At 43.7% G+C, this 15,304-nt stretch overlaps 1 protein-coding gene across 1 annotated transcript in view; it reads right to left on the bottom strand.

The window, feature by feature from the left end:
* Positions 1-14,294, bottom strand: part of fdx1b (ferredoxin 1b) — a 55,438-nt gene extending 41,144 nt beyond the window's left edge. The window contains exon 1 of the mRNA XM_068047410.1: positions 14,080-14,294. Within this exon, the coding sequence (XP_067903511.1) occupies positions 14,080-14,246 (167 nt within the window). The 5' untranslated portion in view covers positions 14,247-14,294. The remainder of the gene's footprint in view (positions 1-14,079) is intronic.
* Between the last annotated feature and the right edge of the window lie 1,010 nt (positions 14,295-15,304).

Here is a 15,304-nt window from a genome sequence, read left to right as displayed (position 1 = left end):
TCGCATGCTCTCCTGCACTCCTCATTGAACCAGGGTTGATCCCTTGGCTTGATGGTAATGCTAGTGGCAGCAATCAATGGGGGGCGGGGGGGTAGGGTAGCGGTGGCCAGCAACAGCCCATGCTCTTTAAAAGTGTGGTCGAAAGGAGCACTCCTGCTACTCACAGCTCCACATTTACCTAAGTTACTTGCCTTCTTTGTTGCAGGCGATCCCTAGAGCTGATTTCCCTGCGTGCAGCCCACAATGGCTGGTCAACAGGCTATTTGATCATTGGTGTAATTGCCACCAAACCTGTTTTTGTTCTCAGTCAATGTCTGCACATGGATACTTTTTAATTGGGTTACTGGATAGTGATCAGGAACAAGTCTTTGTTGCTATTTCTGCTCCTCAGTCCTGGAGTGGTAGATAAAGTACAGCTGTTCCTGTTTTGTATTTTTATTCTACATATTTTTCTTTGCTCCGCATCTGAGACCACTCTCATAGTCAAGGCCTCATCCCTGTGACCAAGAGTGTGCCTTTACCTAGCTATCCAAAATGAAGGTAATTTGTAGTGAGATCAAATAGAAAGCCCTAGTTACTGTATTTTTTTACTGGTTATATTACATGATCTTTCTTGACTATTAGACCATTGCTTCGGCTATAGACTGCCGAACAAATGTATTAACCAATAAATGGACAAGTGACCAGAAACAATGGCAGACTGTAGAATTACAGTCATTACAGGCCTAACTAGTCCTCCTTGGAATGTAGGATTAATAGCAAACAGCATGTCTGCTGCACCAAAGTGCAATACTAAGCTTTATATTGTGGTTTTCCGTTGACCATCCAGTCTGGCCTCTCTGATAACTTTAGACAGAGTATTCAAATTGAATCGGATAGCAGGAGAAATAATTTCTTGAAATTAGATTGGAATGAACTAGTTAAGGTTAAGAAGAGCAGCCAATCAAACATGAAAATAAAACAAAATCCACAAGATGCTTGATTTTGAATTCAGTGCTTTTCCCTCCCTTAGGTGCATGACTATTCTAGGACCAACCTATCAAAACAAGTTGGCCCATTTTCAGGGGGTGAATCAGGTTATTAACTTAATTTGTATCATGACAGAAATAAAGAAGCCAACGCAAATGATGTATTTTTGTCACAGCACTTTTCCCCCAGGTGCGACCAACCACCTACACATAGATTGCGAAATTACCCTGGAATCCTCCAGTTTTTATGGCTTATTACAACTGTATGTACACCATCAGGGGGAATTACTGATGAGTGTAGTTAAGATGTCAAGTGGTGCACTTCATTAGAAAACGAGGGAAGGCAGATATGCGAGAGGAAAGCTAAGAATGAAGATGAATTGCATCATCAGTGTAAAGACAACTTGTAACTGTTTATCAAAGTGGAATTTGTGTTATATTTTGAAGTTTGTCCTTGTGTCCTGATAAGTTTCATATCAAAACCATGACCCACAGTCTTTAAAGAAATGTGTTCAATATCTGCAAGGTTGCCTGCAAGATATATTGCTGATTCACGTCAAATTTGGTCAGGAAATACATAGTCAAGGAAATGTGCCATGGTCACTGTGTGCTTCACATATAAATCAATATCAGATTGATAAAAGCAGGTTAGAAGCTACTAGTCAGTTTGAAACATGTTTAATAATAACTGATTTCTATAGCAATATGTTTTTTATTGTATTTGCTTTCTGCTTTCCTGAAGCCACTGTTGCCTTGCTGAAGTATAATTCAGTGGTGCTGGACACTGTGCACTAAGGCATCCTCTAGTACCTTACGTGTTCATGTGTGAGCCCAGAAAGTAAGTGTTGACAGATAGAACTTGAGCAAATAATCTAGGCTAATTTCAGTGCCGACTAAGAGAATATCACTATATCAGAGCCGCCAAGCTTTGAATGAGGACATTACGTGGACATTAAAAATCTCATGGTGCTATTTGTAGAAAGGCAGAGAATTCTTTTGGTATCCTGGCTAATATGTCACCTTCAATTAACATCACTTGATAAACAGAATAACTGCTCATTCATGCCACTGCTGTTTAGAATTATGATGGTGCGGAATGACATCCACATTTGCCTACATAGCATCAGGCCTTGTACTTCAAAGAAATCCATTGTCGTTTGGTAGTACAGAATAGAGGCCTGCTTTAGGTCGGGAAAAAGAACCCAATCCGAACCCAACCAAACCACAGCGGGCCCGAGCCCAACCCGGCCCAAGTCCCTCCGATTTTGCCCCGAGCCTGACCTGACCCCAACCCGCCACTACTCGGCCCGACCCGAGCTCGACCCGACCATCCCTTTACTTACTTTCCTGACATCAAACCTGCAAGAAGCTGCAGCGCATGCGCGAGACATCATAGTGACATCACTTGCTCACTGCGCAGACTCAGTTTCGTCCCGGACTCCCAGCTCAGGTAAGTTTTTTTATTTTTAAAACTTACCAGCAGAGCACTTACCGTGTGTGTCCGGCCCGACCCGACCGGACTCGATCTGGACTCCACCCGACCCGACCCGAGCCCGAAAGCTGGCCCCGGAAGATGCGCCCGATCCGACCCGAACCTGACACGTCATCGGGTCCCATCGGGTTCGGGTTGGGTAGCAGGCCTCTAGTACAGAACTTGTGTATTGCTGAAAACAGAGACATTTTGTCAAAGCTTTTTGTCTTGCACTCATCAGGACAATTCACAAGAATACCAATGTAAGGGAACACAACAAATTTATACTATATGAGAAGAGAGTGCTGATTGGTTCGCAAGTGGACTCTGATTGGTAGAGGCATCGCCATGGAGAATGCACCTGTTTATGGTGACTGTAGTTAACTTCCAAACTTTGTTTGAAATTTAAATCAAGCAGCTTGACTCTGATTGGTCAAGGCATTGTCCTGAGGAATGAACCACTTATTTTGGTTAGCTGAAACAGGTGCAATATGTGTACATGTTCTTTCTGTCTGCAAAGAACAGGGCCCTGTGTATTAATATATGTAGCTTCCAGTACGCGCAAATGCGCGACACTTCAAGCCCGACTGACAATCATAAATTGGTTGTAATTGGTTGGCGTAATTCTTAGCACACTGAAGATTATTTAGCAAATGTTGTCCAATCACAGAATCACATCTAATGTTAAACACTGTGTTTTGAGTTTTGCAAGCACAGGCTGGTTGGGACGGTCTGTATTTGCCAACCAATTAGCACTCTCTTCTCATATAATATAAATTTGTTGTGTTCCCTTACATTTATATTCTTCTGAATTGTCCTGATGAGTGCAAGATGAAAAGCTTGGATAAAATGTCTCTTTTTTCACCAATACTGAAATCCATTGTATGTGAAGTCACATACAAGAGACACGATAAGGTGCTATCTGAATGTTAATCTGTTTTTATTTACTTTCTCAGCTATGAAAGCTTCCAAAATACTGCAAGCACTTCTGACAAACTACAAGAAAATAATTGACTCTATCTTAATAACACTCCTAAGTATAGTTAAATAGATCAATATCTCTGGAACTCCATATATAAAATTACAGTACTCAGACGACAATTTAAATTACACTCTGTAAGTGTACAAATTTGTAAGACTTCTGAAATGTTAATGCTGTGCCAAATCACTTGCATAGGTAGGAGAAATGATTAAATACACCGCTTCTTTGGTTCTGCCACTCATGCATTTGTTCAATAGGAAATGTATAGTCAGCCACTTTTAATTCAGTAGCAGCATGGCTCCTGCCAGGTTTATAGATAAATCATTATTGCAGAATCCTGATTATTGGCAAAATGCAGGGGAATCCCTCCTGAGGGTAAAAGGAATTGGTGAATAATGCAGAGTCGTCCAATTTATCCTGACATGGAGAATAGTGGTTGGTCAGTTTAGATCCCAGCAATTGCAGGTAAAATCCACAGTTTTCCATTTAAAATATATTCTTAAAAATAAAATGCTGACAACACTTGCTGGCAAAAATAAAATTCTGAGCTCAAAGCTAAGCATCAATGATTCATGGGCAGTAATTTCTACCAAACACGGGGGAAACAATTCATGGAAAGCACTCAATAGCATTGCATTAAATTAAGCCACGACTCAGCTGAAAATTCTGATAGTGACCAATACAGATGCTGAAGGCTCCAATGCTAATGTTAAGTTAAAGCATTATATCAAAGAGACAAATGCAAAATAATTAAAACTGGAACAGCCAAAAGTAAACAAAGTGAAAAATACCTTTTAATCTAGGTACTTTGTCTTACAGATCACTAGAGACGCAGTCTGTTGATGATTTCCTGGATTGCCACAATAAAATTGCTAGTCTTATAAATCAAACAAATTTTTCAAGAAAAAAAAGGCTGTTAGCTCTATGATACACATGATGCACTACGTTATCTCCAAAATTAACATCTGAGAAAATTTCTATTTGATATACAAGTCACCAACACATCCACCCCCCCTCTCCATTCTGGATTCCAATCACGTCTCTGAGCACAGGAGCCACACAACACATTTAAAAAGGGGGAACAATCTTGACTGACACCAAGAATTGGGTCCCAGGTGCCAACCAGAAGTCTTCTCTTTTGTGTTAGAGAAGGTCACTGATGGTAGAAGTGCTGTATATCTGTCATCAATGGCACTCATAAATATAAAATATATTCTCACAAAACTTGTGAGTAAAATGAACATCAGAAGCATTTATACAGCACATTTAACATAGAAAAAAGTTCCAAAGTGCTACACAACACTAATGAGGCAAAATGGATTATAACGCCAAGAAGGAAAAATTGAGGAGTGGCCAAATCATTTAAGGAGGGCCTTAAAGAAGAAAAGGGTGGTGTAGAGATAGAGGAGTTGAGGAAAGGATTTCCAAAGTGTATAAATGACTGAAGGCATGGCGACCAATACTGAAGCAAGAAGGGAGCATTAACATTTCAGGAGCTGGGGATTGTAAAACTGTCGCAGATTACAGAGATAGGGACTTTGAGAAGATTTAAACAGGAGGATAAGAGTTTTAAATTTCAGGAATTGGGGTCCAGGAGCCAATGAAGGTCAGCGAGGACAGGAGCAATGGGTGAGCAGGATTTGGTGGGGGGATACGATATGGGCAACAGAGTATTGTATGAGCTTAACTTTATAGTGCATGATGAATACAAGGCTGGAGAATGAGAGGCTGACCAGGTGAGCATTGGAATAGTCGAGCTGAATGGGGCAAAGACATGGTTCGGGGTTTTAGTGGCAGATGGGCTGAGGCATAGGTGGACATGGGCGATGTTATGGCCATGGAAATAAATGGCCTTTGTGATGCAGTGTATAGGGGATCAGAAGGTCAACTCATGATTGAACAGGAAACCAAGACTGCAAAAAGAATAAGACCATGGCCAATTCCATGGATGGAAGCAGGGGCAAGAGCTTGGAGCTTGTGGTGGGGGCCAAAGGCAATGGTTTCAGTGATTTCAATGTTTAGCTGAAGGAAATTGCAGCTCATCCAAGACTGGATATTGAACAAGCAGTCTGACAGCATGACAAAATGAATAGGGTTTGTGCAATATAATTTATAGACCGGTGAGCTGAGGATGTACTGTGTCATGTGATTAGTGCAATAAAATGTAATGTGCATTGATCCATTGTTCCTTATAGTTAAGTTTTCCTTACATACAGGTAGGAGATCATAGAACCTTGTATTACTTGCAGAATTTTAGAGGAAGTTGCAACATGAAAACTGCGTTTTACAGAGGAGGTAGAGTTTCTTCTTATTCATTCATCGCCAGCAAGGCTACCATTTATTGCCGATCCCTCATTGCACTTGAGAGGTTAATGATAGTGAGTTGCCTTCTTGAATACAACTGAGTGGCTTGCTAGGCCATTTCAGAGGGCAGTTAAGAGTCAACCACCTTACTGTGAGTCTGGAGTTACATATAGGCCAGACTAGGTAGTGGCGGCATTTTTCCTTCCCTAAAGGACATTAGTGAACCAGATGGGCAACACCTTAGTGTGGCACAGAGTGGTAGAATAAGATTCATGCCCAGAGTTTTCCACATCTGTTCCCAACTTCATTTGCAAGGGTGGGATAAAGCAATAGCAGAACCTTAGTCAATCTCACTTCTAACCTAAAGTTACAATGTCGATGGTAGTAATGTGAAGGTGAAAATAGAGTAAACACATTAAATTATATCAAATCCCTTTCAAAGATATATTCTGCTGTCGAACATTTTATTGAGTCTTTAATCATACATTATTTTCCATCATCCAACACACTCTGACAAGTTGCAGATGCTTTCAAAACTCACTTCTTTCTCTCTACTCTCCCACACAGAACAAGCCAACCCTTGTCCCTCGCTTTCATTTCAGCTGCTGAGAATGTCAACGTCCCTCAGCCAGTGCAGCAAATGGAGCGTAGTGTTATAGAAAATGCACCATTATTTGATCTGACTCTAACTGACACCAGCTCAAATGCTGATACCATGTAGACTTTAGAGGAAGGATCTGCACATGATGACTCGCTGGGTACAAGTCTGCAGGAGCTAGGGCAGGGGCTATACCCAGTTGTACATTGAGGAAGTGGAACCCCTATCGATTAAGATGCCAGGCTGGTTACAGGCAGTGTGCAAGACAATGTGTGTCTAGTTAATAGCACTTTGCACTATGGCAAAGTCTGCTACGGGAAAAGCCTAGTGCTCTTTCATAAATAAAAACAAGAAATTCTGGAAATACTCAGCAGGTCTGGCAGCATCTGTGGAGAGAGAAGCAGAGCTAACGTTTCAGGTCACTGACATTTCATCAGAACTGGCAAATGTGCTCTTTCATCCTTTTTCACTCTGTCAATAGGAAAGAGACATAAATGCTTCTGTTGGAGTAGAGAGCTTCAGTGCCCTCCCTGATACAGCAGTGTACTGTGAACTGTGAGATGTTGCTCATGTCACCTGTTGCAGCCTAAAAGGAGGCTGAGCCATAAGGTTAAGGGCAATGGTGACCTTGACAGATACAGGCTGTGCTGTCCATGCCCTGGATTGAGGCTGGAGTTGTGGTTGCAGCAGGTGACATAGCTATGTCACAGTCTCCTTTGTAAAGTGAGGACATCACAGACATTGCTCCACAGTTACGTTGAGGTAGGAAAAGTGCTGTCTGACGACCCGCTGTTGATATGGCCTCCTATTTCGTGCTCTCCTCCTACATCTTCAGATAACTTAGACGGCTTGCATCTAAACTGGAGGGGCACTACTATCCTGGCTGCAAGGTTTGTTAGCGTCACTCGGGAGGGTTTAAACTAGTGTGGCGGGGGGTGGGAACCAGAGCAGTAGGACAGTGAGTGAAATAAATGAGGAAGACGTAGGAACTAAGGCCAGTAGGACTAAGAGGAAGAGCAGGCAGGGAAATGTTGCTGAGCACAGCGGGACTGGTGGTCTGAAGTGCATTTGTTTCAATGCGAGAAGTATAACAGGTAAGGCAGATGAACTTAGAGCTTGGATTAATACTTGGAAATATGATGTTGTTGCTATTACAGAGACTTGGTTGAGGGAAGGGCAGGATTGGCAGCTAAACGTTCCAGGCTTTAGAAGCTTCAGGCGGGATAGAGGGGGATGTAAAAGGGGTGGGGGAGTTGCATTACTGGTTAAGGAGAATATCACAGCTGTACTGCAGGAGGACACCTCAGAGGGGTCATGCAGCGAGGCAATATGGGTGGAGCTCAGGAATAGGAAGGGTGCAGTCACGATGTTGGGGGTTTACTACAGGCCTCCCAACAGCCAGCGGGAGGTAGAGGAAAAGATATGTAGACATATTTTGGAAAGATGTAAAGGTAACAGGGTTGTGGTGGTGGGTGATTTTAACTTCCCCAATATTGACTGGGACTCACTTAGTGCTAGGGGCTTGGATGGGGCAGAATTTGTGAGGAGCATCCAGGAGGGCTTCTTGAAACAGTATGTAGATTGTCCAACTAGGGATGGGGCCATTCTGGACCTGGTATTGGGGAATGAGCCCGGCCAGGTGGTCGAAGTTTCAGTGGGGGAGCATTTCAGGAGCAGTGACCATAATTCCATAAGTTTTAAGGTACTTGTGGATAAGGATAAGAGTAGCCCTCGGGTGAAGGTGCTAAATTGGGGAAGGCTAATGATAACAATATTAGGCAAGAACTGAAGAATTTAGATTGGGGGCAGCTGTTTGAGGATAAATCAACATCTGACATGTGGGAGTCTTTCAAACGTCAGCTGATTAGAATCCATCACCAGCATGTTCCTGTGAGGAAGAAAGACAAGTTTGGCAAGTTTCGGGAAGCTTGGATAACACGGGATATTGTGAGCCTCGTCAAAAAGAAAAAGGAAGCATTTGTAAGGGCTGGAAGGCTAGGAACAGATGAAGCACTTGAGGAATATAAAGACAGTAGGAAGGAACTTAAGCAAGGAGTTAGGAGGGCTAAAAGGGGTCATGAAAAGTCATTGGCAAACAGGATTAAGGAAAATCCCAAGGCTTTTTATACATATATAAAGAGCAAGAGGGTAACCAGGGAAAGGGTTGGCCCACTCAAGGACAGAGGAGGGAATCTATGTGTGGAGCCAGAGGAAATGGGCGAGGTGCTAAATGAGTACTTTGCATCAGTATTCAGCAAAGATAAGGACTTGGTGGATGATGAGCCTAGGGAAGGGAGTGTAGATAGTCTCAGTCATCTCATTATCAAAAAGGAGGAGGTGTTGGGTGTCTTGCAAAGCATTAAGGTAGATAAGTCCCCAGGGCCTGATGGGATCTACCCTAGAATACTGAGGGAGGCAAGGGAAGAAATTGCTGGGGCCTTGACAGAAATCTTTGTATCCTCATTGGCTACAGGTGAGGTCCCAGAGGACTGGAGAATAGCCAATGTTGTTCCTTTGTTTAAGAAGGGTGGCAAGGATAATCCAGGAAATTATAGGCTGGTGAGCCTTACGTCAGTGGTTAGGGAAACTATTAGAGAGGATTATTCGGGACAGGATTTACTCCCATTTGGAAACAAACAAACTTATTAGCGAGAGACAGCATGGTTTTGTGAAGGGGAGGTCGTGTCTTACTAATTTGATTGAGTTTTTTGAGGAAGTGACGAAGATGATTGATGAAGGAAGGGCAGTGGATGTTATCTATATGGACTTTAGTAAAGCCTTTGACAAGGTCCCGCATGGCAGACTGGTACAAAAGGTTGACACACGGGATCAGAGGTGAGCTGGCAAAATGGATACAGAACTGGCTCGCTCATAGAAGACAGAGGGTATCAGTGGATGGGTGTTTTTCTGAATGGAGGGATGTGACTAGTGGTGTTCCGCAGGGATCAGTGCTGGGACCTTTGCTGTTTGTAGTATATATAAATGATTTGGAGGAAAATGTAGCTGGTCTGATTAGTAAGTTTGCGGACGACACAAAGGTTGGTGGAGTTGCGGATAATGATGAGGATTGTCAGAGGATACAGCAGGATATAGATCGGTTGGAGACTTGGGCGGAGAAATGGCAGATGGAGTTTAATCCGGACAAATGTGAGATAATGCATTTTGGAAGGTCTAATGCAGGTGGGAGGTATACAGTAAATGGCAGAACCCTTAGAAGTATTGACAGGCAGAGAGATCTGGACGTACAGGTCCACAGGTCACTCAAAGTGGCAACACAGGTGGATAAGGTAGTCAAGAAGGCATACGGCATGCTTGCCTTCATCGGTCGGGGCATAGAGTATAAAAATTGGCAAGTCATGTTGCAGCTGTACAGAACCTTAGTTAGGCCACACTTAGAATATTGCGTGCAATTCTGGTTACCACACTACCAGAAGGACGTGGAGGCTTTGGAAAGGGTACAGAGGAGGTTTACCAGGATGTTGCCTGGTCTGGAGGGCATTAGCTATGAGAAGAGGTTGGAAAAATTCGGATTGTTTTCACTGGAATGACGGAGGTGGAGGGGCGACATGATAGAGGTTTACAAAGTTATGAGTGGCATGGACAGAGTGGATAGTCAGAAGCTTTTTCCCAGGGTGGAAGAGTCAGTTACTAGGGGACATAGGTTTAAGGTGAGAGGGGCAAAGTTTAGAGAGGATGTGCGAGGCAATTTCTTTACACAGAGGGTGGTGAGTGCCTGGAACTTGCTGCCAGGGGAGGTGATGGAAGCAGATATGATAGCGACGTTTAAGAGACATCTTGTCAAATACATGAATAGGAAGGGAATAGAGGGATATGGGCCCCGGAAGTGCAGAAGGTGTTAGTTTAGGCAGGCAACAAGATCAGCGCAGGCTTGGAGGGCCGAATGGCCTGTTCCTGTGCTGTATTGTTCTTTGTTCTTTATTCTCCTGCTCTGTGGTATATTCCTTGCAGTTCTCCCTTGTCCTCCTTTCCCAAAAGCAATCTTTCCAGACCACACTATCAGACTATTTCTGAGGCATGATGCAAGAGGTGTGCAAAAGCAGCAAAGTGAACTTTCAAGAATGATGAAGCACTGCTAAAAATGCCTATAAGTCAAACCAAAGGCAGAAATCCTAAACCAGTAATAAATCTGTAAGTACCACAACATCTCTGCTGGCAAGTGGTCCTTTCATGTTGGTCAGTGTCAAGTTATGTTGAGTGAGGTCAGCAAATGGTGACTGAAGCATTGAGGCAGTCCGATATGGAAAACGGATTCTACGAGAATTGCAGCACCCAAATATTCATATATTAGTTTCTGTTTAGAAGGCTACTGGTGTGTGCTCCTGCCGTAGCTGCTACCTCCTTTATGGCAGGCGGCACACTTCCTGCCTACCATATTGGGAACTTAGCTGCACAAGCCACTTACTAGGCTGAGATCCAAACATGGTTGGGTCATGATGTTTGCTTTGAAGATGCTGAATATTTATTGAAGCATAAGTAACCTATTTAATGGCTCCACCACATGGGGTACAGAAGTCAGACAGAAAGAACTTCCATTTACTTAGTTTCTATCACCTCTTCAAGACATGTGAATGTGCTTCACAGCCTATGAATTACTTTTGAAGCATTAGTACTGTTGTGCGGTTTGTAAAATGTAGCAGGCAACTTGCTTGCAGCAAAGAAAATAAATTACCAGTTAATACCAGTTAATTGAAAAAAAGTAATTAGGAGAGCGCAGAGGGGACATGAAAAAACACTGGCAGGCAAGATAAAGGAAAATCCCAAGGCGTTTTACAAGTATATTAAGGGGAAGAGGATAACCAGGGAAAGAGTAGGGCCCATTAGGGACCAAAGTGGCAATCTGTGTGTAGAGTCGGAGGACGTAGGTGAGGTTTTAAATGATGACTTTTCATCTGTGTTCACTATGGAGAAGGACTATGTAAGTATAGAGATCAGGGAGGGGGATTGTGTTATACTCGAACAAATTAATATTGAAAGGGAGGAGGTATTAATGGTTTTAGCAGGCTTAAAAGTGGCCCCAGGCCCAGATGAGATATATCCCAGGCTGTTATGTGAGGAAAGGGAGGAGATAGCAGGGGCTCTGACACAAATTTTCAAATCCTCTCTCGCCACAGGAGAGGTGCCAGAGGACTGGAGGACAGCAAATGTGGTATCATTATTCAAGAAGTGTACCAGGGTAAAAACAGATAATTACAGGCCTCTTGCACAGCCTCTTGCATCATGCCTCAGAGATAGTCTGACTATAGGCATTTGTGGTCTGGAAAGATTGCTTTTGGGAAAGGAGGACAAGGGAGAACTGCAAGGAATATACCACAGAGCAGGAGAAGTTACCTGAAGATGTAGGAGGAGAGCATGAAATAGGAGGTGAGTCTAACATCAGTGGTAGGGAAACTATTGGAAAAATTCTGAGGGACAGGATTAATCTCCACTTGGAGAGGTAGGGATTAATCAAGGATAGTCAGCATGGCTTTGTCAGGGGCAGATCATGTCTAACAAACTTGATTGAATTTTTTGAGGAGGTGACTAGATGTGTAAATGAGGATAAAGCAGTTGATGAAGTCTACATGGACTTCAGTAAGGCTTTTGATAAGGTCCCACATGGGAGATTGATTAAGAAGGTAAAAGCCCATGGGAACCAGGGCAAATTGGCAAATTGGATCCAAAATTGGCTTAGTGGCAGGAGGCAGAGGGTGATGGTCGAGGGTTGTTTTTGCGATTGGACTGTGACCAGTGGTGTACCACAGGGATCGGTGCTGGGACCCTTGCTGCTTGTAGTGTATATTAATGATTTAGACGAACATAGGAGGTATAATCAGTAAGTTTGCAGATGACATGAAAATTGGTGGTGTCGTAAATAGTGAGGAGGAAACCCTTAGATTACAGGACTATATAGATGGGTTTGTAAGATGGGCAGAGCAGTGGCAACTGGAATTTAATCTTGAGAATACAAACTGGGTGGTTTTATTTTAGTAAAAAAAGGTCAACAGATGAAACTCTCCACCGAACAAAGGTGAGGTGATGCATTTTGGGATGACTAACAAGGCAAGGGAATGTACAATATAAGAGCCGGGAGGTTATGATGGAGCTGTATAAAATGCTAGTTAGGCCACAGCTGGAGTACTGTGTACAGTTCTGGTCGTCACACTATAGGAAGGATGTGATTGCACTGGAGAGGGCGCAGAGGAGATTCACCAGTATGTTGCCTGGGCTGGAGCATTTCAGTTATGAAGACAGACTGGATAGGCTAGGGTTGTTTTCCTTAGAGCAGAGAAGGCTGAGGGGGGACCTGATTGAGGTATACAAAATTATGAGCGGCATAGATAGAGTAGATAGGAAGAAACTTTTCCCTTAACGGAGGGGTCAATAACCAGGGGGCATAGATTTAAGGTAAGGGGCAGGAGGCTTAGAGGGGATTTGAGGAACAATATTTTCACCCAGAGGGTGGTTGGAATCTGGAACACACTGCCTGAAGGGGTGATAGAGGCAGGAACCCTCACAACATTTAAGAGTATTTAGACGAGCACTTTAAATGCCATAGCATACAAGGCTACGGGCCAAGCACTGGAAAATGGGATTAGAATAGTTAGGTGCTTGATAGCCGGCATGGACACGATGGGCTGAAGGGCCTGTTTCTGTGCCGTATAACTCTATGATTCTAATCTGTTTTTTGATGATGCTGGTTGAGGATTAGACATTAGCAGGAACACCAGGATAATTTCCTCCCCTTCAAATGCCTTGGGATCCTATACTTGACATGGGCCTTGGTTTAACATCTCATCTGAAAAATAGTGCTTCTGGCAATGCAGCACTCCTTCACTATTGAATCTCACAAAAAAAAGGGGACTGTCCATTCCAAAGTGAATGGGGGATAAGCAGAGCCTGCACCCCCAAAAACTGACCCCTTCTCCACACCAGTACTTAATACCAGACCCTGCATCCACACAACCTGACCTGGACAGATCTTTTGCCCTGATATAGGGGTGGGAACAGAGGTGAAAATTCAGCTGGGGTGCCAGCTTGCCAGTACCATCTCACTCCCAAGCCATTTTCCTAGAGGCTGGATCGGGGCAAAACGACTACCCACCCGCAAGCGGCAGATAGCTTGTTAAGCTGATTAAGAGGCAAATTAAGGCCAATGATCAGCAGAAAATTCCAGTTGGCCTATGGGCCCTCAGCGGCATCAGCAGCATGGCAGCTGCCTGAAGGCGGCCTCCCTCCATAATGGTGGCCTGTCAGCTGTGGCCATTTTTTATTTCAAACTTTTAAAAAGTTGCTCAGAGGGCACCTCGAGGTGGAGTCACCCTCTCTCTCCTGTACTTATAACAGCAGGTTGCAGCTCTTTCCATGCTTGAAGGCCTCCTATTGTCCTTCCAGTTTGGAGAGCCTGCCTCCCCATACTTAATTGGATGGCGAGTGCATCCTCTGGCCACTAATTGGCCAATCCAGGCAAATAAACCATAGGATGGCTGGTCCCAACACGGTGCAGGGTCAGAACCCGTATTTGACCCCGACATCGGGTCCCAACCCAAAACGGAAGATCCAGCCCCTCATCTCTAGACCAGTGCTTAATACCAGACTCAGCTACTCACAAACTGACCCCATCTCCACTCCAATGCTTAATAAGAGGACTAGCTTGCTAGCAGAAATCTCATTCCGAGCTAGAGTTCAATTTGGCCTCATGTTCCCACTGTAGTTTCTGTTTACTGTATTTGAAAAAGCAGCTGAAACTTTGCCTCACCTGTTGGCCCCAAATACAGTTGCCAAGCTGAAGAATCGTTTAAGTTGGTTCACAGCAGGCTGACAAACTTCATCTCTTTTAACTGTTGAACCAGTGAAATACCATGCTCTCCCACGAAGCAATCCACACAGGGATTGCAGCTTGAAAACACCACGAACCACCATCATAGTGACAAGTTTTGGAGAGTCTGTTGTTGCTGTACTTGACTGACTATGGATCCTTTCACTTGTGACTTGTTACGCTGATAGGCTTACATAATAACCATGTAAAGGGGAGGGGCTAGGCTAGTTGGAGATGGCCCAAGGTTAGAAAGTGTTGCAATTGTAATAGTTCTGTTCTTCCCTTTATCACGCTGTCATTCTGTGCTGCTGCCAAAGTCAGATCAGTGAAAAGAAAATATAATGAATGCTGTAAATCTAAAATGAGGACGGAAAATGCGGGACATGTACACCAGAACTGTCAGCATTTGAAAAGGACAAAGACAGATTAATGCTTCAAATAGAGATCCTTTATCTGAAAATGTCTGAGTTCTGATTAAGGGTCTGTATCATAGAAACATAGAAAATAGGAGCAGGAGTAGCCCATTCGGCCCTTCGAGCCTGCTTCACCATTCATTATGATCATGGCTGATCATCCTATCAGTAACCTGTTCCCGCTTTCCCCCCATACCCTTTGATCCCTTTAGACCCAGAGCTATATCTAACTCCTTCGTGAAAACATACAATGTTTTGGCCTCAACTGCTTCCTGTGGTAGTGAATTCCACAGGCTCACCACTCTCTGGGTGAAGAGATTTCTCCTCATCTCAGTCCTGAAAGGTTTACCCCGTATCCTTAGACTATGACCCCTGGTTCTAGACTCCCCCACCATCGGGAACATCCTTCTTGCACCTACCCTGTTAAGTCCTGTTAGAATTTTACAGGTTTCTATGAGATCCCCCCTCACTCTTCTGAACTCCAGCGAATATAATCCTAACCGACTCAATCTCTCCTCATACGTCAGTCCCGCCATCCCAGAAATCAGTCTGGCATACCTTTGTTGCACTCCCACTATAGCAAGAACATCCTTCCTCAGATAAGGAGACCAAAACTGCACACAATATTCCAGGTGTGGCCTCACCAAGGCCCTGTATAATTGCAGCAAGGCATCCCTGCTCCTGTACTCAAATCCTCTCGCTATGAAGGCCAGCATACCATTTGTCTTTTTTACTGCCTGTTGGACCTGCAT

This window comes from Heterodontus francisci, chromosome 15 (genome assembly GCF_036365525.1).
Source record: "Heterodontus francisci isolate sHetFra1 chromosome 15, sHetFra1.hap1, whole genome shotgun sequence".
Lineage (NCBI taxonomy): Eukaryota > Metazoa > Chordata > Chondrichthyes > Heterodontiformes > Heterodontidae > Heterodontus > Heterodontus francisci.
This window is presented reverse-complemented; position numbering and strand designations above follow the sequence as displayed.